General features: G+C 32.7%; 5 protein-coding genes across 8 annotated transcripts; all 5 read right to left on the bottom strand.

The window, feature by feature from the left end:
• Positions 1-1,248: 1,248 nt before the first annotated feature.
• Positions 1,249-2,188, bottom strand: HSP-1 (small heat shock protein, chloroplastic). The gene is given in 2 exon segments (NM_001308676.1): positions 1,249-1,822; positions 1,924-2,188. Coding segments are annotated over 2 exon segments (660 nt in total). The 5' UTR covers positions 2,153-2,188; the 3' UTR covers positions 1,249-1,391.
• Positions 2,189-3,116: 928 nt separating this feature from the next.
• LOC105632259 (vesicle-associated protein 1-2) lies at positions 3,117-7,776 on the bottom strand. Its single transcript, XM_012214580.4, has 8 exons — positions 7,441-7,776; positions 7,273-7,343; positions 6,907-6,988; positions 6,693-6,808; positions 6,441-6,605; positions 6,295-6,345; positions 4,594-4,671; positions 3,117-3,592 (listed from the first exon to the last, which is right to left on the bottom strand). Exons 1-8 carry the CDS (start codon positions 7,490-7,492, stop codon positions 3,482-3,484), a joined length of 726 nt encoding a protein of 241 aa, XP_012069970.1. The 5' UTR covers positions 7,493-7,776; the 3' UTR covers positions 3,117-3,481.
• A 147-nt stretch (positions 7,777-7,923) lies between these two features.
• On the bottom strand, positions 7,924-11,451 carry LOC105632260 (Sec14p-like phosphatidylinositol transfer family protein). Of its 2 annotated transcripts, none has more exons than XM_020678620.3 (10): positions 10,668-11,451; positions 10,480-10,579; positions 10,126-10,392; positions 9,763-9,840; positions 9,571-9,672; positions 9,425-9,474; positions 9,154-9,262; positions 8,860-9,033; positions 8,714-8,755; positions 7,924-8,619 (listed from the first exon to the last, which is right to left on the bottom strand). In XM_020678620.3, the coding sequence occupies exons 1-10, from the start codon at positions 11,129-11,131 to the stop codon at positions 8,575-8,577; spliced, it is 1,431 nt and encodes a 476-aa protein (XP_020534279.1). In that variant the 5' UTR covers positions 11,132-11,451; the 3' UTR covers positions 7,924-8,574. The 2 variants fall into 2 exon arrangements, with proteins under 2 accessions (XP_020534279.1, XP_020534278.1); XM_020678619.3 differs by having other exon boundaries at positions 8,839-9,033; positions 10,668-11,439.
• Positions 11,452-14,169: 2,718 nt separating this feature from the next.
• HINT4 (histidine triad nucleotide-binding 4) lies at positions 14,170-26,839 on the bottom strand. Of its 3 annotated transcripts, none has more exons than XM_020678613.3 (8): positions 26,687-26,839; positions 26,503-26,549; positions 25,820-25,896; positions 25,634-25,700; positions 24,768-24,845; positions 24,554-24,652; positions 24,268-24,342; positions 14,170-15,886 (listed from the first exon to the last, which is right to left on the bottom strand). In XM_020678613.3, exons 1-6 carry the CDS (start codon positions 26,759-26,761, stop codon positions 24,568-24,570), a joined length of 429 nt encoding a protein of 142 aa, XP_020534272.1. In that variant the 5' UTR covers positions 26,762-26,839; the 3' UTR covers positions 14,170-15,886; positions 24,268-24,342; positions 24,554-24,567. The 3 variants fall into 3 exon arrangements, with proteins under 3 accessions (XP_020534272.1, XP_020534273.1, XP_020534271.1); XM_020678614.3 differs by lacking the exon at positions 14,170-15,886 and adding an exon at positions 23,410-23,551; XM_020678612.3 differs by lacking the exon at positions 14,170-15,886 and adding an exon at positions 23,820-24,047.
• Positions 16,234-18,260, bottom strand: LOC105632261 (Eukaryotic aspartyl protease family protein). The gene has a single exon (XM_012214582.4). The coding sequence runs from the start codon at positions 18,052-18,054 to the stop codon at positions 16,561-16,563; it is 1,494 nt and encodes a 497-aa protein (XP_012069972.1). The 5' UTR covers positions 18,055-18,260; the 3' UTR covers positions 16,234-16,560.
• Positions 26,840-26,847: the final 8 nt, after the last annotated feature.

Genomic DNA, 26,847 nt, shown 5'->3' with positions numbered 1-26,847 from the left:
ACTTAATATATATATATATATATAACTAAAATTTATGTAAATCTCAACGAGTAAAAATAACATGTAATATGCAATATTTATTTTCTTAAAATCTGGTTATTATACAAGAGCACAATAATTTTACTTGCATGTACATAATATATCACATTATCATAAAACTTCTAATAGTCTTATTCCAAAATTTTCTCATTAATAGAAGTCCCATATTACAAAAATAAGATTTAGAAAACATAAAATTTTGGCCATATTTATGGGACTTAACATAAATATCAAATAAATAAATAAATAAATATCAAACAAAGCTACTAAGAATACAGAATTGTATGTAATTACTCAATTATAGGTGAACAATATACAAAGGATTGACAAGAAACTTTTATTAATTTCATGCAATTAGTGAGGTTAAGAAAGTAAAATCAATGCATGCAAATAATCATCTTCAAAATACATTAGTATCCTTAGATATATTTATAGGGATTCTGAGAGTATAAAACGAAAAGATGATGGGTATAGTGGCCGTACAATTACCCAAGGAATGAAAAAAACTGGTTTAGGGCAAGGCAAAGCCTTTAATTGCTGTCGCGTTCCACTTGGAGAGCATTAAGCTGTAAAATATAATAAACCATAGAACAATATTATTTCTGTTAGGACGTCGTTTAAGGGCCTTAATGGGCCTAGTCATGGGTTCATTTTTGTTTCTAAACAAAAAGCCCATACGGCCTTCTCTGGACCTTTTAAGCTTCAAGCGCAGCATTAACTTTCAGTGTTTACTCTAACGACTAGTCGACTAATCTGGGAACATCCTAAAGGAATAGCGTCGTTTAACTTTTTCATAACAACTGTAAGTGACAATGTCGTATAAAGTGGTAAGTGTTAGGAATCTGCTCTGAGGTCTGACCAACCCGACGGATCGTATATCACTAAATTTTCCACGCTCATTAGCATGTTTTCCTCTACTAAATTTGGCAAATTAAGAACCTGTTCGGTAAATTTTAATTTCTATATTTGGCTGATATTTTACTGTAATTTTATATATAGAAAACTATAACAAAAAATTAAAAAAAAACTTTTTACTGTTTTTTTATAATTTTCTCAGACTAAAAATAGCTTATTCTTAAGATTGAAGTTATTAATTAACGCAAAAATATATTTTACGACGATAAAAAAATCAAAAACAAGAAAACCATAGCAAATGGCTATGAAAGATTATCCAAAAGGGCAAAAATAAAAACAGACACCGCAAGGGATAAGACTAAACCAAAATTTTATTCTCTGATTACAGTCTCAGGTTCCACTTAACTAAAACATAAAATCCTTTTTTTCAGCTATTTTTATTATTAATTTATTAGTACAGAAAAACTATGATAATAAAAAATTAAAAACCTCATTGATCACTGGATCTTAACCTCATGAACATCCCTTCTCTCTTCCTCCTTCACTTTAGGCACCACAACCTTCAAAACACCATTCTTCATTTCAGCTTTAATGTCCTGAAGTTTATACAGATTTGGTGGCAAGTCCAGTCTGCTAGAATATCTCCTTCCACTTTCTCCTTCTTCTTCTTCTTCTTCTTCATTTTCTTTAGGTCCTTCGCCTTTTATAATCAAAGTGTTTTGCTCTACGCAAACTTTCACATCTTCTTTGCCTAGTCCAGGCATGTCGAATCGTAGTAAAAGAGCATCATTATCCTCTTTCACATCCCACCCTCGCCGTGGAACACCGCCAGCTCCTATGCCGCGTGACAGGGGAAAATCCATTAACTGGTCCATTAAATTGAAGACTTGGCTTAGAGTTCTTGTTGGCGAAAATGGGTCCACCAAATCTGGTGATCATAAATCAAACAAACTCAGAATTCCCATAAACAGAAGCTTTTTCTGAAAAGAACAAAAAAATATAGTTCATGAAACTAACAATAACAAGTACCTGGGAAGAAACCAGGAGACATATCGCGGCGGCGAGAGACGCTGCGACCTGTGGAGCGGCGATCCACGTCGACGGTATCAAGATCATCACCTCCGATGTTTGTGACCTGGGTTTCGGTGCTGAAGAAACGAGATACAGAGGGAGCCACGGCAGCAGAGCGAACAGGGTTTATGAGCTTCGAGATCAGAGTAGAAGATGCTGTTCTCCTTAGTGCAATCGCCGATGCCATTTTTCCTTATTGATGTTTTGAAAGATCGAAAGCTACAGGACTGATTTCTTTTGTTGTTGTCCAGTTGGGTTTAAGGACACGATGATGGGATGCTTGTATATACAGAAGAACGGTATGCGGACATGTTAAGAAACGTGGAGAAGGGGACAGAAAGTTCCAGAGCTGCGAGTTCTGTTCTGTTCTAGAATTTGGAATTGGAAGGGAGGATAAATCTCATAAAAATTGGATAATTATGGATGCCTTGTAAGAAGTATTTTATCATTATTATTTTATTTAATCAAAAGCAATGGAGATAGTTATATAATTTTAATTTCAATTAAATAATAAATAGGGTTGCCTCTAAATTTGGTCAATAATTCAATGCTAATTTTGAAAATAACTTTTACTACATTAACTCTTTATTTTTAGAAATAACTTTCTAACATTTATTTTAAAGTTATAGAACCTTTACATTTATGATTTTAATTTTAGGCAAAAAAAAAAAAATTAAGATTCAGCTTGAAGCAACTAATAATTTTTATCCTCAAAATTCCACTTATTTTCAAAAATATTTTTTAGAATATTTAAGGAATTCAAGAAAATCCGTTAATGAATTATGATGAAAAGAATTTTTTTTTTTTTTTTTGCCTAAAAAAATCTAATATTGATAAACAGATTATTAAAAAATTAATTAATTCATCTATTTCAATAATTAATATTGCCATCACAATTTGTCGTTTTTATATATTGTTTTATATTTAATAATATATTCTTAAAACATAAAACTTTATGACCTAAAACATTTTTAAACATATTAGTCCTAATATTACAATTAAAACAATAAGGAACAAAATTCATTTAGCTTAGGCGCAGTGGGCAGTAAACGATATCGCGTGAAAGAATTTTCACTAGTGAAAGTGAGAGTCAAAGTCAAAAGACATTGGCTAGCTTTGAACATCTACTGTCAAAATGAGTTCAAAATAAGTTCCAACAAAGTCAAGACATGTAGATTATTAAGTCTTTTGGTATTACCAAGAGCAGGATCTCTCAAAGTTAAGCACAAAAGAAACAAAAGAAAAATTCACAAAAAAAGAAAAAAAGGAAAGAAAGAAAATCATCTTAGGTTACAAAAAGAATGCATGTCAATGGAAGCACGAGTCTGAGTGGTCTTCTTCGACTACAAACACATCATCTGACCTAAACAAGTTTGCTAATTTCATAAAAGCTAACTAAGAAATGCACCATGTTTTTTGCTCATCAGTTTCTTTTCCTTTCATCATCATTCTTTGATTGGTGATGGAAAGGAAATAAGAGGAAAATTATGGCCAAGGCACGATTTGGAGCCATTGCTTATGACTTCTTCATCAGATATCCCAGAATTATGCCAAGCAAACCAACAAACATGACAAACATAAATGAGACACCTGCGCGGTTTTTGTTGCCCTCACGCTTTAGGAGTTCCTGCACGGAGCAATGCCACAAGCAAGCAATCCCCATTAATCAAAATGATTATAAGAATGGAAGACAGTACACCAACCACAGAAGTAATTGTCAGGATAAAGATTCCCAACTTCAAATTCACTTTGCATGCATTTTCTATATTCAGAGGCTTTAAGGAGCAAACAAGAAGTGGTTCCAGACTAAAATAGATTCATAATAAGCTATTGTTGAATAAACTTGAATTCAATCTAAACAAAATACCGACTTCAATAATAGCAATTATGCATGACAGGAATGGGGAATTCAGGAAATTGAGCCAGGGTCAGTAATATCAGAAAAAGAAGCACATTATAAATGCATGATGCACGCGCATAAAACTTGAAAGACAGAAGATAACAAATACGATTAAATATATTGGTATGATATACAAAATTGACAATAGACAACCAAACTGATAAAGCAGGAAATAAGCTGGTTCTAGTGCCAATGATTGATTTGGACCTCCCACAGTGTTATGGGAACTTGAATAATGAATCCAAATACAATCAACCCTTGTTATGAAATCTGTTTAGTTTATAAACATGCTGGTCTCTTTCTATATCTTAAGTTTATATTACTCTGGAGTCTACAGGTCTGGAATGGATGGTAGTAGCAAGAAATAAATTCCTCCTGGAAACACTTACTTTTCCTAAGTGTTATTGCTTAAGAATCCAACATGTGATTACCAAGACTCGCTGCTTGCCTATCGGCTAGGAAAGTTCACATCTTCATACTCAATTACTGGTTTCATATTTCGTATCACATGATTTTACCCAATTGGCTTAATTTTTTCCAACATGACTGACAAGATACTTGAACATTATGAATAAATGGAAGGGCCCAAAGACGAGAAGAAAGGAGCATGAATTATGAGAACAGACCATCCCACATCCAAGTGAGGTCAAAACTTAAATGTAGAGCATGTCAAAAAATCCAAAAAATTTGACCCCATAAGCAAAGATATAAATAATAAAATGGCTCACCAATTCTTGACGAAGCCTAGTATTTTGTTGCATTGCATTATTTTTCTCCTCAGTCAGCTTTGAAATAAGAGCTTTTGCCTGCAATTTTACCAAGTATTATCATCAGTACTTAAATTATGTGCATGGCCAAGCATATAATTCCGAAAAAAGGAAAAAAAAAAGTACCAAACACAAAACAACTTATAGCACATCAACACAAGTCAAGTTACATGCCAAATGTGTGTGAGAGCAGACCAAAAAATAGAAGTGCGTGTGAGAGAAAATTAGAGATAGATTTAAAGGACAAGACAAAAGCATTTATTATCTAAAATCATACATGTTAAAGCTTTACAATGCAGATATAACAACATTGAATTTCAAAAACATATTCCAAAAGATTCTAATTTACAAGAGAGGGGGGCAGAAAGGAGGGAAAGAATCCATAGTACACATAAAAGGGAAACAAAAGGAGGGAAAGAATCCATAGTACACATGAAAGGGAAACAAACATCTAAAATTTATCTGGAGAATTCATCAAAATGTTTAAATGATCTTACCAGGCTTTCTGCCAGAACTAAGCAGAATGTCTAAATGATCTTGCATTATCTTCTGGTATTTATTTTCATAACCTCTGACCGTAAGGATCTTAACAAATGGAAACAATTTTCTATTTACCCCTTTACGGGTCACAATTGATTACACCTCTACATCCTCAACCAAACAAGTCAATAAACTTTTAAGAGTTGCAATAGCTGCAAGTTCAGTTCTATTCCTCTATCAAGTGTTAATCAAAACACACGAAAAGATGCAATTGCTGAGATAAGGTCCTTATAACCTTATGTCTCATAGCGTGAAGGTCAAAATAAGCAACTTCAAGCCAGAAAATTGCTGCACAATGTTGAACTTGTTCTTACTCTATCACAACAATCATTTTAACACAGGTTCCAAAAGGCCTTTTTAATAGTAGGCAGAGAGCTCAGTTAAATGATATGGAAGAATATGTTGTAAGAAGCACAAGTTAGTCGTGGGTCAAAGGGAGAAAGGTGCTTACTGGTGTTTGCATTATTTTCATTTTTGTTCAGCGCTTCATCTGGTCAAGCACAACATTTTGACTAGAAAAAGTAACATGGGTAATGAAGCACTAAATATTAAATTCTGTAACATTCTTGGCATCTCAAAAAATTAAAATTTATCAGAGAAAAATTTCGTCCTAGTGAAAACACACCAGGAACTCACTTAGAATCCGAAAAGCAAGAGTAAAAGAAAAATAGAAAATGATGGTAAAACTCTCACTTTATTCACAAAAACTAACGGCTCATGTCTTTTCATTCAGCAAAATCAAGTGTACTTGTGGGCTAGTCAAAGAAATTGAAAAACAGGATATATAGATAATTGCTGTAAACTAAAGTTAAAATATCCCAAAATTGTCTTTGCTTACAGGAACTGCTTAAACAACTAAAATTCAGGGAAAACACATCTCTGGCTAAATATAGCCATAACTCCATAAGTTAAACCAAATGATCCTGTAGACATATATATAATATCTATCACTTAAAGAGAGTAATTAAATATGGCTATTTCTTTCTTGTCATTGAAAAGAGAGAAAAAAGACATAACTGAGATGGAGATAGACATAAAATCATAAAAATCAAGACAATGTATTGGGTAAGCTATCCACCATTGGCATGTAAATTGTACACATACAAATGCAAAAGAATTTACCTCTGAAGATTTTTCTTGAGGTTCAAACCTCTCAGAGAATGCTTTTGTAGCCTGTATTCACAGCAAAAAGCATGTCATCAATGGCTTTAAGCTAAAAGTTAACTTTTTAGAGAATTATCAACAAAATGGGGCATTTCAATACCCACATTAGAAAACTCATTGCCATTTGTATTCCCATTGTCTGACACAGAACCCCTCGGGGAAGAACCTTCTTCAGACCCTTCTGGAACAGGAGAAGGGGGTTGAGGTGGAGAAACATAAAGCACTTTCAATTTGCACTCTTCCACCACATGTCCTGCCTCCTTATTGAACTACACAACCAAAAAACCGTTATACAAAACCTCCAAATTTCACACTTTAAAAATTCATATTTAGGATGAAGTTGTCATAGCAATTACCATTTCTGCATTAATGTCCTTTGCAGTTGCACCATCCACTGTCCTCACACTCTGAAGCAAAAACTTGTCCTTGCATTGCATGTCAGGAGGAGCCTCCTTTTGCGCTTGCATTGTAACTGAATGAATGTTCATAGCTTATGGATCCGTAACTAACAATTACATCATAAAATCATAACCGAAAAGGCAAAAATCACAAAATTCATTGTATGGGCACCTATAACATCGCAAGTGGACCGAGGCGACACGATCCCAGCATTTGGTCGAACACAATACTTTTTTGGATTCGTCGTCTTGACCTAAACATCAACTAATACAATATTAAAATGAACCAAGCTCTCAAGAAAAATCTAAATCGGTGCTTCCAATTCAATAGTACCAGAATCTACATTATTAATTTGTATTTAGCCATGAATATTTATTCCAGTTTCTCTATTCCCCAAATTTGGACAGGGAAAATAATTCAGAATCCTTAATCCCCTAATTTTCCCAGCAACCAAACAGAGCAGAAAATCCTTTGATCCGCAGAAAGAAAATAAAAATAAAAGAGAGAGAGAGAGAGAGAGAAACTAAAAAGAAATACCTTGAAAGCGACATAATTATCAGTTTTATTCGACAATTGAAGAGAACAGGAGATCTGCTTCTTCAATTCAACTAATCAAGGAAACAGAAAAACAATCAAACAAAAAACAAAAAAACAGTTATAAATCAAATCAAAAATCCAAAAACCCAAATAGATCCATTAACTTACATGGAAATTTGAGCTCTAGAGGTTCGATGCTGAGAATCTCTCCAGTGCTCATCTCGAAACAAATGGGATCTGTGCTTTTTGTTCTTTTTTTTTACCTCTTGTTTTTGTTGGAAATTCAAAAAATAAAAACAAAAGTATTTTTGAAAGCAGATTAAAAGACGATCCGAAAATATATGACAGTGTGTGGAATCTGTTTTTCAAAAGAGTTTTCGTTTTATGAAATCACCATAAGCGGACAGATCGAGAGAGAGAGGGAGAGAGAGAGAGGGAGAGAAGGGTTTGGTTGGGAATTGGAAAATTTATGGTGGGATTTGCATTGTTTTTTATTGACGCTTATTTCTGCGTTTTCTTGTTTGGAGAAAATTAATGAATATTAGTTATTTTTTAATTTTATCTTTTATCTTAACTTAACACACTATATACTCAGTAAAATTAAAAGCAACAAATAAAAATAAACAGAAAAAGGAAATAATTAAATAAAAATAATTCAAAACCACCTCTAAAATTAATTAAAGAGTAAAACAAAAATTACAAATTTCTAGTTGTCTAGGAATTAAAGCTCACAAAGACAATACAAGTGTAATGAAACTTTAACCACCTGTCTTCTGTGCTAATGATCTTGCCACTCTGTCAAGAAATAAAACTAATTTTTTTTAATAAAGAAATAAATCTAATTATAAATAATAGGATTTCGTTCATTTATATTTATAAATTTTGAAAAAATATTTAATTATCAATCTATTTTTAAGGTGATTGTGAAAATACAGTTCATTGCCAAACTAGCATCATATAATTGCTCTTCGCTAAAAGCCATTTTGTGTCCAGAGTGGGGGAGGAGGCACAGGCACTGTCTCCCAAATGATGGGGAGTATCATATTTTCACTCATCATTTTCATCTTAAACATCAATGCTTATAGCTAGAAACTCTAATCCATAATTATTAAATATGCTTTACAAATGATCAACATAAATAAAATTAATTAAAAATTATTAAATATGCTTAAATATTAGTTTATTTAACCAAAACAATAATGACACGTGTGAGTCATTTCCCATCACTTTGCATTGCTAGAAATTATATCAAGAAATGAAAGATTAGAGGTTAAATTGATTGATAGGCATGGCCTGATGGGGTTAAGTTCTTAAATTCTCCATGTGCTTTGCTAGTTCTCTCAATGCCTGTGAGAGGAGAAAAAACATTTTAAGTAGGCTAATTAACCAAAAATGATTTGAATTTAATTCTCTTAACAGTAAAAATATTCTTAAAACTCACCATTTTGGTTTCCTCAAGAGCTGTTTCCAGTGCTTTGATTTTCTGGAACGCAAAATTCATTCAGAATCAGAATTTTGCAGAGAAATTTTTTAACTTTTCTGTGAAACAAATGATATGAACATTACTTGTACAAAGTTTGTGTTTACAAGTGCTTCTTCTAGAGCTCGGATTTTCTGAGCCTGAAGGAATTTGGTTTCCTCACTTTCTGAAACTTCTTCTTTTGTAGAGGTTGCAAGTATCCTATTGCTTACCGGCGTCTCGTCTGCAGTCACGCTACTGTTTTCTCCATTATTGTTAACCTCTTCTACTGCTGAAACTGCCTGTAAGAAATAAAATGAAATATCCATCTAAATCCAGAACTCCGAAAACTTGAAACTAAATATTAATAGTCATTTCAAATCAATCAAACAAAGTGTTTGACAGATGAGAATTTAATTAACCTGAAGCAATTCTGTGATTTCTGGATTATTCCAGGGTCCTTTGTCACTAAATAGGCAACCTCTATAATCAGCACAAGTACAATTTCCTCCAAGAAAACTAGGCAAATTGCTGAAAGAAATAGAATAGCAGAATTTAATGGTACTAATATATATATATATATACATATAGATGAAGCTTTAGAAAGGCATTCATCATCGGACTAAAAGCATGAATAGTTAGTATGTATATACTTAATTATGCATATAAATATGCAAAAGATCGACATGCCACCTTGCATCTATAGCTTCAAGCAGGTTGCTTTGGTAGTTGTATCCGAGAACCTGAAATTGAAAACTCAGTACTTTTTTTTGAACAAATACAAAGTAATGCACATTCTTGAGACGGAAATTAAAGTTATATATATACAAATATATTACTTGAATCTTCGCTAATGTACGAGCATCAAGAAAAGCCTTAAGTGCTTTCCACAGCATCCTGAACCCAGATCCAGCATTAACTATAAAGAGCTGATTTAGAGTCTGAAATTTTCAATTGCCAAGTATCATTTACATGACAATTAAACAAAAATCTAAAACTTGAGAGTAAAATGACATGCTAAATTCTATTACCTCTGGATAGTAGTTGCTATCAATCTTTTGAATTTCCATAAAGATGCACCTAGCAGGCTTTGAGAAATTGGACATTCCCTAAGCAAATTCAAGATGCAAACTATTTCAGGACCTACCACAAAAAGGCTAAGAATTACTATATGATTAGCAACAAGTAATTGTATCATTGTAAAATAATTTGAGTTTTGAATCCCAATAGGAACCCAAGCAGTTTACGAACTTCTACAGATATAATTTGATTATGAACCAATTATAATGGCCTGCAAAGAACGTTTTGTTTAACGTTCGCAGTTAATCTTTTTCTCAGACGCAGCTCAAACAAAAATGCTATAGACCCCGTAAATGTTAGGATATGATGCTTACCACTCCCTTCACATCCAAAATACTTGTGGTGGATGCAATGTGGCTCCTTGCTGCAACTGAACACGCAGGGAACCTTAAATTCAATGTCTTTTCTTGTTCTGATACATGATACTTGACAAATTTTTCAATGGTGGTTGCTTGTAGTAGTGCATTAAGGTCTACCATCCCAATCCTTTCAATGTATATAGGCCTCCCAGATCTATCAACCCCATGATATCCATGAGGATAGCATCTCTTTACCTCTGCAAGCTCCTCAAACTTAAATTCCTACAGTAACAATTCAGTTCCAGATAAATAATTAAATTCCTTCAACAATTTGATTATGCGACACAAAATTTATGGAGAAATCATCACCTTCGGAATTGCATCAACTCTATAGTCCTCGCGCCACTTAAGATAATTTGCGTACATGTCTTTAGCTTTTGAAAGATCAAAATCCCTCATTCGAAGAAATCTGACATTTATTTTTTAACCAAAAAAAAAAAAAAAAAAACATAATATAGGAATTAATGAAACTACCATATATCAGCAAATTACTTTACCTTAAGAGAGTGTGATAATCATTGTGCTTATTTCCTAAAAGAAGACCTTCAAGAAACAATAATTCACGAAAAGACTCAACAAGTTGTTCATCTTTGGGTTCATGAGCTCCTTCCAGGACGATCTGCAAGCTTTGGCTCTTCCCACGTCTCTTTAATGAGTCCCTAATCTTATTTGGAACAGCTAACATTGACTTAATGCCTGTATTAGATAATGAAGAAGGCTTGTCTTGTTCTTTAGATGGAAGAAGCCAATGGGATTCAATTGGTGGATGGATTGACTTAGTTCTCGAAGTTGAGGACTCTTGATCACTTCCTTTTGATATGACTATGTCCCTAAAAGTCTCCTTTGATTTAAACATCTGTAGTAATCTTAGCAATATCTTCAGAAAACACTCTTTCAGGAATGTTCCCTTGCATATGGATAGCATAGAAATCAGTTCTGGCTCAGTGAAAATCACCTGCATAGATATGAACAAATATAAGGAAGTTCTCTAGTATCTTAAAAGTAAAATTGAGTGCAACCCATATGATGAGAAAAGTAAGATTTCTTGAAGAAGAAAAAATAGAGACAATCTGGGTTGAATTGGAATTTGCATGTGTGGATTAAACTTTGTTGGAAACTGAAAAGAATGAAATGTGAAGGAACCTTGGAAAGGAAAATTTAGGAAGAATAATGATGAAAAGTTACAGAAAAAGGAAGCATCGAATGTAATGCTTTGCATCCATAATTAGGATTAGGTTCCATTAATTTTTTCCTTTTGGAATATATTGATCGCCAAGGAAACTCCTAAGCAAAAGCGTGTTTCACGAAACCAGTTGAAGAGGTTTAAGTTTAACCGTTTTAAGGAGGAGATTGAGATATGGCGCCAAATCCCATATTTCAGTTAAAAACTGTTAGAATTGAATACTGTAAAGTTGAAATCAAAGTGCATTTATAAATTAGGAAAATACTTGCCAAACACGAGTTAATATTCAGGTAGTCTGAATCTCTATTTCTTATTACTACGTATGGGCCATCTTCATCAAGCACAAATGGGCTAGAAAATGTTGACATTACGGCCCAGAGAAATGGCTTATAATTTTTTTTTAAAATATTCAACTCTTCGACCTGTAAAAATAAATAACCTATTTTTTTTTATCTGTATAGATCTATTTATAGTTATACACTAACTTAATAACTAATTGCCATTAAAAAAAAAAAATTTTCTATTACTATTTTATCTTTTTTTTCTAATGAAAGTACATCGGTACCTTTTTTGAAATTTTCTTTTTTTATTTATTTAAATAGAATAAAAATATAAAGCTAGGACGGGATATAATTTTTATCAAAACCATGAAAATTTTAATGTATAACTTATAAAATTAATATAATTGGTGTCTCTCTTGTAACATATTGAATAATTGAAATAGCCTAGGACCATATTGTAGATCTATCTTTACATGTAATAAAAGGTGACACAATCTTTTTTACTTGTACGATAATAAGATTGCATGATGCAAGTTGGTCGCTTCTTTGTTGGTTGTCGTTGCCTCATTCTTTGTTCACATCTTTGTAGACAATATTGGGAAATAGTGATTTTCCAATTCTGCAATTCCAAGAAAATATTGGATTTTGAGTCATAATTAAATTAATTGAATTTCCAAACTCAGATGATCAAGATTCAATATGGTGCTAAATAAACTAATATGGCTATAATATATATTTAAAATACAAATTTACAGATAAAATAGGTTTAAGGAAGTGTAATAGAAGCAATTAAGCTGTTCGAGAACCAATATCAACTATTAAAATTTGATATTAGTCAATACCCATATAAAGAATTAAGAAGCATTCCACATAAAAAAGTGATAATTTCATATTTAGAATGCATTTGGTATAAATAAAAGTTATGGGTACTTGTAAATCCACCACTGGCATGTTTTGTCGTGTAAACTAAAAACAATTAATGCAAAATCTATATTTTAATAAATGGGTATTTTTTTAATTACAATTGAAAGAATTTTTAAATAATTTTTAAATTAACAAAATTACTAATTAATTGAACTTAATATAATTTGTATATTAATTTTACCATATTAAAATTAAAGGGAAAAGAGAATCAAAATGCTGTCTAATTATATTCATCAATTTTCAAAAAGCAACCATATAAAACAAATTGTAAAATCCAAAATATGGACCATCACCCATCAGGAATTGGGAGCCATAGGAAGAGATTTGTTTTTTTGGCAAAAAGTGGAAAAATATTTGAAATACCACATTTTGTAAGTATCTTAAATTTAACGCTTTATAATTTAAATTTATGAAATTTGCAATAATTAGGAAACAGTCGTTTAGGTCATAAATACTAAATAGTCCAACACTAAAGACGACAAAATATATGTTTGGTGACTGCAGAACTTCTTGGTTTTGAGCACCATCCATCCACTCAAGAATCACCAATGACGACAAGATTATTCGTCGTTTCAAATTGATGGATACTAATCATTTTGATGGTGACTATTGCCTAATAAACTTATAATGAAGGCCTCATGTCATGATATAAGTATAATCATTTTTTTTATTAATTAAATAGAAAATATATAATGTGTTTAATACGTTTTTATAAAAAATATAGAATATTGAATATCAAATTCCTCCAAATGTTAAGAGAAATTTTTAAGAAAATAAAAAAAAAAACTCAGATTATTGGACGTCCATTTCCCAATGACATGCATACAAGTGTAAGAAGACGGGTGGAGCCCACACGTCAAAATAAGAAAGCCATCATGCAAAAACGTGGAGAAGTATCTGGAAACTCACGTATGGCGACAGCCAGCCAGCCAGCTGTGTCCAGGCCCTCACTCTCACCCACACACCCACCCCTTATTTTTTTAATTGTTTTAAAAAGAATACACAGTAGTCGTTCTCACGTCATCATCTACTTTTTCTTTTTTTTTTTTGAAAATGGACTTGTTGGCGGCGTTTATCGTTTTGTTGCCACGTGTACTTCAGGGCCATGCTATTTGATGACTGGGCTTGTCCCACCATATTTCACTTAATAAAATAGCCCAACTCATTGATTTAAAAAGAACCACCGAACCGAACCCATCTCTACTGCCAAATGGATTCTTGTTTGCTCTTTAGGCAGCAACTCTACTTTTTTAAATTCCAATTACCAATAGAATAACTCACATTTTTATTTACTAAAATAATAAAGAATTCTCCATGATTATGAAAATTATTATAAATAAAGAATAAGAGAACCTTATTTTGTAAAATATATTAAACTTGCAATATGAGGTGATGTCATCATCCATCCAGATTGTCCAATTAGATATTGAAGCACAATTATTATTTGAAATATTAACTTTATTTAAAAAAAAACTTTTATATGAGTAGCATAATTGGTCTTTTTGCATTTTTTAAAAACCGCACGAATTAAATGTCTTAAATTCGAGTTATTTTTATTATAAAAATATTCAAAAAAAGAAAATTTTTTATATTGCCAATAGTGAATTCAAATATAAAATAAAATATTAAAATTTCAATTTTTTTCAAAGAAAAACACTTTTCATTAATCTAATACATGGGTGACACTGTGGACCAACTCTATATAACTTATTCCCAAATTACAATTACCACCTACTGTAGAGGTCCCACCATATAATATAAAAGAACTCTTACCTAGAGTTACCGTACGAGCGGAAAGTGAAGTTGGTCGGTGGGACAGCAGAAGCAGCCAATCTTCTTTTATCGGCGCGTTCATATTTACACTGTTTGACAGCTGGTTTGCATTCCAAATTCTGAGTTGACCCCAAAGCCTGCTCGGAGTCAGTTCCGTGTCGCCGTCTCGGAAGCAGAATACATATTCCCAAACTCGTCACTCCGGCAACCGAGAGCCTTCCACCGTAAAACAGTAACTGTATAAAGTTGGCAGTAAAAAAGAAAAATTCAAATCTCCGAAAAATAAACCAAAATCGCGTACTAGAATATTAGTTATGACTTTGAACAAGCATTGCAATGAGAAATGGTTTTCATTAATTAAAAAAACATTATTCAGCAATCTAAAATGAAGAATTTAAGTGTTAAACGATATCTGGATTTGATTTTAAAAAAATTTACCAATGCTTGATAGAAACTAATGTTATACAAAAATATCCAAATTTTGAGTGGGTGATTAGTAGTTGAGCCATCTTAGTTGGACGTGAAAGCCCAACTTCTACATGCATGCACACAAACAGATAATTTACTACCATAATATTATAAATTCATATACACGTGCATACAATTAAATATAATACTATAATTTGATATAATACAATTAAATCATTATGAACAAGCTAATATTATTTCGCGTTATTTAATTAAAGATATAAATAAATTTAGTTACTCGAAGTGTCAAACATAAATTTCCAAATTCAACTCAATTTTAATATTAAATTATTTATTGGTTTCCTTTTCCAACATTTAAGGGGGAAAAAGGAAAAAATAAATGATAGAAGCTCATTGAATACAAGTCGATCAAGCGTAGATATAAAGCAAGCAGGAGTCCAAATACAGTGAAAGTTGTACTTAGAGCAGTGTTGTTCTCATGAAAAGCTTCAGATCTACCTGACAGCTGGCTAAGTTTGCATACGCTTTATCCATTTCTTGGCTGAGGATGCACGCCATTACCTTTCGACGATCGGTAAACCGAAAGTTCATTTTCTGCTGTAATTAATAATTAGGATCCATCTTTCATTTTTATTAATTCTATTACAAGTAAGTATTTATATATATTTTAATTATTACCTGGCAATGTAGAAACTTATTAAATTTAATATTTTCAATCTATGAAAACCATAAACAAATAAAATGGCATGTAAAGTATAAAGCAAATTGTCCCAGAAAGGAAGGGAAAATCAACAGTTATACAGCAAAGGACAATTCAATAAAAGGACAGTCATTGAGATGAGAATTTGAGCAGAAGATGGTCCACATTGCCATAAAATCCCAGCTTCGGTTCTTCAACTAAAAGTTCAGGGGAAGCCTTGGGCAGTTTCAATAGGCTTTTACCTGAGAAAATATCATTGATTCCAAAACAAACGAGAGAAAATATCTCATCAATGGGCGACAATAGTACCATTGATTCAGAATGACTATAGATCGATCACCATTCAATTTTTTGCGTACTATCATCCACACTTATTAACTCAGCGCAAAGCCTCCATCCGCTTACATGAATGAAACTAATCTACACCTGAATTAAAATGATATTAACTAAAGAACTCCCCAAAGGTAATATATTGTTCATAATTTACTCTAATCAGAAATAAAAAATTTTCGAAATTCCATCCATATAAGCATTTTGCTATTTTAATTGGTATTTAAAATATTCAGTATCTAAATTTACATACTTAACTAATTCAGATTCGAGCCAACAGACTCACCAAGAGAAACAAAACGCTATCCGTTGAATATTTAACATAATTTTATATTCAGAACTGAAACTTCTAGTACTAGAAAAAAAAGATTCTGATAACCCCATTCCACCCATCGACGAAATAGTCTTATGTATTATTTGAATTATACAATCACAAGAACTAATTTGGAAACAAAAAAAAATTGACATTTATATTTAAAATAATAAAAAATTTTACACATGCTTTTATAGCTCTACTTGTACTTCATTTTTTGCCATCTCACATTTGCCGACATATGTGCAGAAAAAAATAAACATTTCCATATATACATCATTAGTCAAAAGTCAAGCAAAAAAATGAAGTGCGAGTATTTTAATTATAACCTTATCCAAACCCACCTTATTACCGCAAAATCCACTTATACTCTACTTACTTTACTTACATCGCACTCACGTGCGGTCAAACCCACCAAATTTCAACTTTCAAACAGCTAAGTCAACGCCAGCGCATGTTAGCCTTGGTTCAAGCTTTCCCACAAAGATGCGCATTTTCTCCTTGCAAACCCAACCCTTCCTCTCTCCAAATCGTAAACCACCTCAAACCCCTGTTGTTGATAGTTTCCCAAGGTCGCCCCTGGCCCACCGCTGAGCTCTTCCTCATCTCCGCCGTTCATTAGCATCAAACATCCGACCTTCCTCTTCCTGCTCTCTCCACCTCTACCGTCTAAAAATTCATAAAAATAGTTTTTCCTAGGCAGCGCTACACTGGATTCATTCCCTATGAAATGTAAGACTAAACTAGGAATATTTACTACAATGTTATAATGGTAGCACGGACCGAGTCCTGTCTTGTCTTCAACGTCATTGGCTCGCTCATAAATTCGCCCAACTTTCTTATCGAACTCAGTCACCACCGAGTTATACAAACTCGCCGGTAACATTGTAAAAGTAGTTCCTGAATCCACTACCAATCCACCGCCTCCTTCTCTGTCGATTCTTTTTAAATAAGCCGGCGCCGGAATTCTCTTTTTACCTATAGAAATTCCGTCCAGCCCGACAGAGTAAAAATAAGGGTGTTTTGGGTTATCAAGCATAGAAGTGTAAACAAAAAGTGGATGATCATCGTTATTCACCCGTTTCTCCTTTTCATCAGAACGGCCAAGAATGAGTGGACTCGGACGGCGGACTCGATCCGAGTCAAACGAGTGAGACACCAAACAGTAAGAGAATTGATTCCCCAGTTGAGGAGAATAGGAAGCGAGCTGGGCTGGCAAAGAGAGCACTCCACGGCCAAAACCAGCAACTCCAACTGGCTCGGCGAGGGCGCTGTGGGCGCAACCGAAGGTAAAATTATGGAGTTTTAAAGAGGGAGTTGCTAATGGTAATGTAATAGAGTCGCGGTAAAGGCGAGCAATAAGGCTGCCGTCACCATAAGCGTAATAAAACTGCGGGCAAGAAAATGATCGGCAATCTGAAGTTTCTATGGACTCTAATGGACAGTTGGCAATAGCGCAGAGGTTGGAGGTAGGGAGATTAGAGTGGGCAGCAGAGCATGCAGAAGATTTACAGTGGACAGTTTTTGTGGTGGAGGAAATTTTTGGCAGCGAAGATGAAGCGGTGGTGTTTTCTACTTTGTCTTCGCACAAAATACATTCAAATGGCTGGCAAGGAAACCAGACAAGGTCACTGCCTGTGTCGAGATAAAGCGAGACGTGTTGGGGTGGATAAGAGTTGAGAGTGAAAGACAGAGTGTAATCACTACCTGGAGATAGAGGAAGAGAGACTTGGCGATGCTGGTTGTTTTGGAGACGGCGAAAGCGGTGGTGGTGGTGGCGGAAGCGAGCAGCTGAGCGAGTAGAGGTGGATTTAAGAAAGTGATGGGTGGAAGTGAACTGGGTAGTGGAGAGAGAGTTGGTTAAAGGAAGAAACAAAGTCTCTGATATTGAAACAGAGATGTTTAGAAAACAGAGCATAAAACAGAGCAAGAAATGAAAAGATGTGGCCATGAAGTATTTGTTGTACAAAAGAGAATAAAGAGAAGAAGGGGTTAAAGGGAGCTTATAAGGATTAAAGGAATATAGGAGAAGAAGTCTCTCGTAGAGGTTTGGTTGCTTGAAGTTGGTGACTTGGTGGCAGGGGAGAAGAGAAGGCTTATTTGAGGAGGGTGGTACTGTGATACCAGTGACAAGAAGTAGAGAGAATCACTATATGTGAAAAAAAATTTAAAAAAAAAAAAAGGAAATTGCAAATGTGGAAATATTCAAATATGTTAAGGTGGCAAATAGTAAGAGTAAATATTTTTGAAGTTGGGTGAGAGAACTTACTTTCAAAAAGGTGTTTCTCAAGATCCTAAAAATAATTAATTTTGTTGATTGTAATTAAAAATTTTATTTGAAAAAATTAAACTTTAAATTAATAAAAATATTTGAATTGTAAAATAATTATTTTTTAAAATTTTATGATAATTAAACATCAGTACTAATAAATGTGTTTGAGTTTTTCTTTTATTATAATAAATTTATTAATATTTATAAAATATTTTTTTCTGTTAAAAAGAATAATTGTTTTTCTTTAAAATAATTTAATTTTTTGTTCGTCAGTCAAATAATTTTCATTAATTAATTTTTCTAAATGCTCCAAATATTAGAAACTCATAAAAATAATTTTTAACCAAATATTTTTGAAAAACAAATGGAGCTTAAGAGGTTCAATAGGGTGAAATAATACTACAAATTGTATGGTAGAGATAGTCTTTTCCTTTACTCGTCAAATTGGTGAAAACGATTATAGTCAGAATGACTTCAACTCAAGATTTTCAATTTCTCGCATAAGTGAAAAGATTGATTTTCAATTTATTTTTTTAGTAAATCAATAATTTTTTAAGAGAAAGTATTTTGAGTGAAGACGAGCATTCCTTCTTGACAAGAATTAGGGGGCTATTATGATGACATAATTCATTAATGTTTTTTAGGATATAATTAATTAATGTCTATTACAAAAGAGGTCGTTGGTGCATTAAGATAATGGTTATTGAAAGAGACCATGGGCAAGGACAAACTTGAAAAAGTGAGGTCAAAATTGGAACAACATTAAGTGTTGTACTAAGTCTACTAATTGATACTTTTCTATTTTGGGGTCCCCAACTTTAACTTTGGTTGACTAGTCTAATTGGTTGCCTTACAGACTTCCAGTAGCAATTAGTAACAATTTTTCTAAGTTTTTGTTTGAGCGTTGGAAGGAGGGAATTCAACCCGAATCTATTGTTATTGTCGGGTTGTATATATATTTATTATTAAATTATAATTTAGTGTACAACAATTATTCTAATTTGGGAGAATAAATACTTGTGGTATCCATAAAATCTTTTTTATCCCTATCTTTTTCTTCATTTTCTTTTTATTAAATTTTGGTGGCGTTGATAAAATTAAAAATTAAATTGTAAAATATAAATTTAAAAATTGAGAGGTAAAAATTAAGGTCTCTTTTATTATAGTCATTTGTTTTTAATTTTTTATTTATTAGTAACATGTTACTTATTTTCTCAAAACTGTTTTTTTCCTAAAATTATTTTTTCCTTTTTCATGGTGCGAAAAATTCTTCCAATTATCAAATCTCTCCCTTATTAAGCCATAAATATAAAATCTAAGACAAAATAATTAAAAATATTTCACACTTTAATTTTTAAATTCAAAGTTAAATTAACTATTAATTATTTTGTATACAATCAATTGATAAAAATATAATATCTAAGTATTATAATAAATAAATAATATTAAATGACATTAGATTTATATAGATAGAGAAAATAATAATAAATATAAAAATAATACTAAATAGAGAAGAGATGAAAAAAAGCACAGAATTTTAATAAAGATAATAAAACTAATGCCTATATATTTTGGATAAATAAATGACATCAGATTTATATATAGATAGAGAAAATAATAATAATACAACTTTATGAGGACAAGTCTTATAAAAAATGGAAAAAGAAAAGGAGGAATGTAGAATAAAAACAGAAAGCAGAATTTCAGAAACCATTATTTTTAGTTTCATAAAATTTATTTTTTATTTTAAAAAATAATTTTCTAAAAAGTAAAAAAAAAAAAAACAAATTTAAACAAATAAATTTTATTTATTTTTTAAGGAAAAAACGAAAAACAAAAAATTTAATGTCAAAAAATTTGAAGTGATGACATTTTTATATTGAAAAATTATTTAAATACGTATTAAGTTATTGTCTGTGTAAACCTTAAGTTGAACTTTTTTTAACTTATCATTTTCATGTGTATTCGGGACCAAAAATTAATTGATGGCAAAAGAATTGCAATTGATCCTAGTAAGAAGAAACCAGTTCTTTTGGTATTATAGGGACCAGAACGAGCATTTAATTTTTGTTTGCACCTCTTCAAACACTAAAATGGGTCCCAAAAGATAAATCTCAAGAATTATTGTCCAAAAACCTATGCAACCATTAGTACATGGACATTGTTCCACTAGAATGATTCATTGAATTCACCCACCAAATGTGTATATATAAAATAGAGCATATCCAAAGATATTTGGATATGTATATTTAGGAACTTAAAAGGCAAATGAGAGTTTAGTTCTTAATTCTTCACATGTCAATCTTCAATACAATTAGGATGGAATTGCGTGTGCAAGTTAGCACAATTCACATGATCATGTAACACTTCTTTTGGGTAAAGAGATTATTATGGACATATACCTTAAATAAACCTAATTGATTCAAATTCAATTGGATTCTATATGTTGATAGTTAGATTTCTAGCTTAAAATACGAGTAAGGTTAAATTTTTATGTTTGAAATGAATGCTTGCAGAAAAACAAAGTTATAGGAGGGTTTTTTCAATATGGTTTGTCTTATTCAATTTTGCTTTTTCATACTTCGTAAACAAACTAGCTTTATTAAGAAAACACTTAGAAAATGAGCAAGTTACATATACTAGCATACTTGCAAGTTCTCTTAAAAGTTTATGTTAGGAAGAAACAAAGTTACTTCAAATTTTAGCACAGCACAGATAGTGAGACGAGAGACGTGGAAGGATGAACTGGAAAAGACCCGTACTAAATGCCAAAGTGGCAGTTCTATGTGGACCCAATTAAGAAGCCGGGCCCCAAGGATTAGGTCTTATAGAGTCTTCCAAATTCCCATGAATTAAATTTTTGATTCGAGTTAAGATTCTCGAGAGCCCACCTTCACCACCTATGGAAACGAGGGCCCAGAACTGCCCACCACAACCCAACCTATTGCCCAACTCATTACCACAATTAACACCGCACTCGCCGTATCTGACTGCCGCGTCATCTTGCCTTAAAACTATCAAAATTCACATAAACGAAGCAAGTAACAGAGTACAGCTAGAGATACCGTTGGTTAATTTCTTGTTCATCAAATATTTGAATTCTCCTCTTCTAATACGTAGACAAAAGATTGGAAAATTCTTCTTTATGATTATAAAAATTTAACTAAATGTCTATAAAACATTAATGACAACAAAACAAAACAATATCAAACAAATACGTCTTTTTTTTTTTTTTTTTTATTCTATTCCACGAGCAGTCATTATAATTCTCTTAAAAACACATTATACAGCTGTACTTGAGAAGCCACAACCGTATATAAAAAAGCATTCTTGAAAGAGACTACTTACACATTGACCATGCTTCAGAATTTCTAGCAATTCATGGCTGCCATACTTTAAGGAAGAAAAGCAATGTCCATTGAGAGCCAGCTATGCATACTCACCAAACAAAAATTGCCACTAAAATATATGCAAATATATAATCTAATTTCCTCCACAAATAATTGTCCGATTGTTTGCATATTAGCTTTATTTAATGATGTCTATGCTCATCATTTGTGTGTACAATTATTTCTAAATACTAGTTTTTTGGCTAGTCAAAAGTATGATAAACATAGCTTTAACACAATTTATTGGGGATTTGTTATGCATAGTTGTCTATGGAGTGCTTCACCTAATTTATGGGACACCTATCTTAAAATACCAGGTTTTGTCACATTCTGCTTGATAGAATGGGATAAAGTTTTTCAAGCCAAAAATGGTCCTTATTAAATTGATTCCTCAACTTAATGGCCAGGATTTAGGGATTAAAAACAGGGTTATTGGTTCAACACCTAACTGAGCCAATAATTATGTGGACCAAATTTCTGAAGTCAAATCTACTAAATAGTTTGAAAGTTGTCTAAGTCATCATTGCTATCCATTAGCAATAATTTAAAAGCATTCTTACACAAACTCAATTTTCCTCTACACAATCTTTGTCATTTCCTTCTAAAAAAGTGAATTTCCTATGCTCACTGCTATTTCCCTCTATCAAGCCTAAAATTTGAAACCAGGTTAATGGTCTTTTGAATTCTAACAATATACAGAACTTCCAGTTCAGAAGAGATTCTGATCTATCAACAAAGGTCTTGAAACAGTCTAAAGAAAAAGAAAGAGGGAGCCAGTAAACTACAATTAATAAGTCATCAATGTGTTGTGCACGTGTAAGCATTCAAGTCTCCCTTTCCTTTTTGTTAGCCACTCTGTTCTAGATAGAGTATCACACAACCTAACAGTGGACCACTCTGCTTTTGCTAAAAAATTTTCCATCCTAGATCTAGAGATGATAACGTAAAAATATCAAAATATCAGCAGGAAAATCTTGAAGGGTTTGCAAGCTGTCTTGATTTCATTGCACAAGATATTGTGAGCTAGTTATGCCATGTAGGTCCTGAAGGCTCATCATACAGGCCAATGATGAAACCGGGAATTTAGATTTTGGGAAGTTTTTATTTGCTGTTGGTTTTTTTGGTTTGTTTTTTTTTTATCCAAAAAAAAAAAAAAAAAGAAACTTGCAATTTTTTTGGCATCCCCAAGGTCCATGACCAGGATGAAGCTTGGGTGAAACTAAGTGGAGGTCCGAACCGACTGATGTTGAAGAATCAGCGGGTGAGCAAAAGTTCATGTTAACTTCATCTGAGTTTGCTTCTTTGCAAATACTTTTGGAATTAAAGTTATGTTATATGAGTCAATCTAAATACCTAACCTAAAGCAGGAAAATATTCAAATGTGATACAAAAACATCTAAGGAAAAAAAGTTAGTAGTAGATAAATATGGTACGCACAAGGTTTTGGAGATAGAAGTTATCCAAAAAATGATTAAGTCTATACCTTGTGTATTTGGTTCACTTGGTGATAGAATGGTGGACTAAATAGCACCTAGGCCTAAATATGCCCAACAACAAAATATGAATAGGATGGAGTTGACTTGAACTTTGGTATCAGTCAAAAACTAAATTCCAACCATTTGATGGATGCAAATGGTTCACAAAATAAAAACTAGAACTGACCAAGTCAATTTTATATTAAAAAGCTGGGATACTGATACACCATCACTTCAACTTTTGTAGTGGGCAACACCATCCACTAAACTTCAAACTGGAGAATCCTTGTATAAAATGAAATGATACTGCAACTGATTCAATCAACAAACAGCTAATGTCACCGTTATATGATGACTCTAATGACATCTAATTCTAACACATACCTAGCGTTATAAAATTACAAACCTAAGATGCACCTAAATGAATTTTACATATTGATGCATACGCAACACCATAACATAATTGTAAGTGTGTAACAGCAGGTAATTTCATTTGCCAAATTATAAGGCCATTTCCTTATCAATCTAATTTTGTTGAGAGAGAACAGATATCTTCAGCACAGTAGTAAAAAGAAAAGAATAATGGGAAAACCCAAGCATTGCAAACCAGATTGAAGTCCTTTTATTCATCATACAGTTATGTTTAGAAATACCATAATTCCAAAACCAATGCAAGGAGCTGTTAGGAAAACTGGAGGTTCAAGTCAATAAGGGAGAAGTAAATGACACTTTTTTTTTCCCTGAAATTCAAGAGCATGAATGGGAAGTGCTATGCCCAGCTACCATCAATGCTTGGAAACAAGGACCGCTGACCGAACATGAACAACAAGGTAAGCATGGGAAATTTTGGGGATCATGCTATAATTGTGAATAGACCAATCTAAAATGAAGAAATTCAAGTTTTTCAAAAAGCTCAGTGAAATATCAACATTTTTAGTATTTGAAACTAGTACTTCCTTCATTAGAAATGATCTTAACATTCATCAGGTAGAACATATGTAATATATAATAGCATCAAGTATTGTTACCTGAAGCAGGAGAACCAATGATGATTGCAGATTAGTATATATTAAATGATGGACGATATCGGTCAATGGAAAAACCTGCATTTGTCATTCATGTGTAGCAGAAAAATCATTTACCAGTAGGGGCAGAAGGTCAAAGAATTGCATAAAGATGTGCACGTTAAATAATGTGTTCAAATTTGTTTGGAAAAGCGATGAGGTTAACTTTTCATCACAATCCACAGTATGAAACAACAATGTCAATTACAGTCAAATTGAATAAAACAAAGGGAATAGGACACAATCACACCTATGCAGTATGAGTTATGCGGGCTTTATCTTCTGCAGCAACTTCTCAGCTTCAATAAACCCAATCGGTCCTAAAGACATGTATTTTACATGTTTCCATCTGTTGAAACTCTTTATGAATTAAAAATCTTCTCAATTTTAATGGACATTTTTTATGTATGAAAATCAGAATAATTATCTGAGCACAGTAGTTTCCAAAAAACCACATGACTTACTTGGGTATGAAGGGTAATGCCAAACAATGGAGGTGCAGATGGTTTACACTGTTCAATGGAGGCTGATGAAAACCAAACCTGACATATGGGCAGGAGAAGAATTTCCAATTAAACTTGGTCTTAGAATCAAATTTATATGCAAAAAGAACTGAAGAAATCATTAAAAAATTGCAGCTCAGGATACACCTGGCCAGTTTGTGTCTGAAATGTAAGTGATATGATTCTTGATAATTAAATACGACTATACAAGGAGGTGCACAAGTAAATCAGAAAAGCATCTATACATTGCCTTAGATAATAAAATACAACTCTGGATGCAGAACAAATTACAAGTGTATGTGTATGTAGAAAACACCAACTCCACCAACAAATTCTGCATTTAAACTATCCCTGCTTGGTTGCAAACTTGCAATCAACAGTGGACTTGGTTGAGAAAAACATCAAAGAGATAGAAGAATCAATGATACAATGTGGGATCATTAGAAAGTAACAATGATCTGCCATCTTAGACCTGAGTATTTTTAAAAAGATCTCTCATACATGAAACCATGCAACACACATAAAAATATTCTCAACTTTGAGAATGTGCATGTGCAAGTTCTTTGCTGTTTCTACTTTAAGTTCTTTTGCACATACTCTGTTTATGCACAAACTCATAAACTAGTTTTATGTCAATTCAAATTGAAGGCGATGGAGACAATAGACAATACATTATTGCTGGAATATTGATTCAATGACTTTGAAGATTGGATGCTTTAAAAGTTAGTTGAAGCAAGCAATTACAGCACTCTAACTATGCACATCAGCCCCTCCATAGCACTCCTAAAATGTGAAAGTAACATGCTTTTACCAATGAGAAGCAATACCTGTACTGTTTAGATTGAGGAGCGTCTCGGTTTAATAGCATTTTCCCCACAATTAACATGTGATTTACTGTATAAAATAGCAGGGCGAGACATTATCCATTACAAAAAGGGAAGATCAACAGAATAATCCTCACACTAGTTAAAAAAGTCAAAACACATAAGACCATGTGTTTAAGATTTCTTTACCCAATGCATAATCTTCTTCTCTCCTCTGAAGATCCTTGACAGTTGAAATGTGCTCCACAGGAATCACCAAGTAATGCCTTCCACGTCATTGATAATATAAAATACAGTTTCAGGTAAAAGATTATAAAATATAATAGATGGAAAGATAAATTAGGCAATGCAGAACCCTTTTTTTTACTTCATTAAAAGTACATTAGCCTATAGTTACATATCCATGTTTGACATGTGTATATCAGTTTTTGTTGCAATCTTTCCCTTCATTGGAGTATCATAGCCAAGTGTCTGATCTGAGTCTATTTTAGTTGTCCAATGCTGGTATTGCGGGTCATAGTAAAGAACTCACTAGATCAACATAGCTGTTGTTTGAATAGCATCGATGGAAATATGACAGACCATAAAATGAGTATCTCTCTCTCAAGTGTTCCAGATAACACTAAACACTCCCTTTCGCCCAGCAAAGCAAATTAGCATCCCAAAAATTATACAAACATGATAGCTCACGAAAATTTAGACACAACTACGCAAAGAGAAAATAATAAACAACGGAAATCTTGGGGGAAATAAAAGCAAAAAAAGTACCAGAAGATGTATTGTAACATTTAATGGCCATAACATCATATCTGAAATAAAATAAATCGAAAAAAAAAAAAAAACATACAGATAGAAGAAGCAATTAAAAAAACCTGAAAGCGGCAGGTCTGATATCTTGAAATGCGACCACTCTGTCATCCTGTGAGATCCAAAATAACTCGATTAGGTAGCCAATGTATTACATGATCCGTTTGGTATAAGGAAAGCATAGAATCAGCTGAGCTTAACAAACTGGAAAGAAATATGATAGAAGGAAAGAAAGGGAGCGAGACTGACAGAGTGAAGGAGAGTGGTCGAAGTGGAATTATGGGCAATTTGACAGAAGATACAAGACGAAGTCGCTCCCGCCATCTGCCCTAATTGGAAGATCTCAAGCCAAAATTGGACAAATTATGACTTTTTTTTATTTTTTAAATAAAAATATTTAAAGTAACGAC

The sequence above is a fragment of the Jatropha curcas genome, chromosome 4, assembly GCF_041381405.1.
Source record: "Jatropha curcas cultivar XTBG-Jc1 chromosome 4, XTBG_Jcur_1.0, whole genome shotgun sequence".
Lineage (NCBI taxonomy): Eukaryota > Viridiplantae > Streptophyta > Magnoliopsida > Malpighiales > Euphorbiaceae > Jatropha > Jatropha curcas.
Note: the sequence above shows the minus strand (reverse complement) of the source record. Positions and strands in the feature narration are given on the sequence as shown.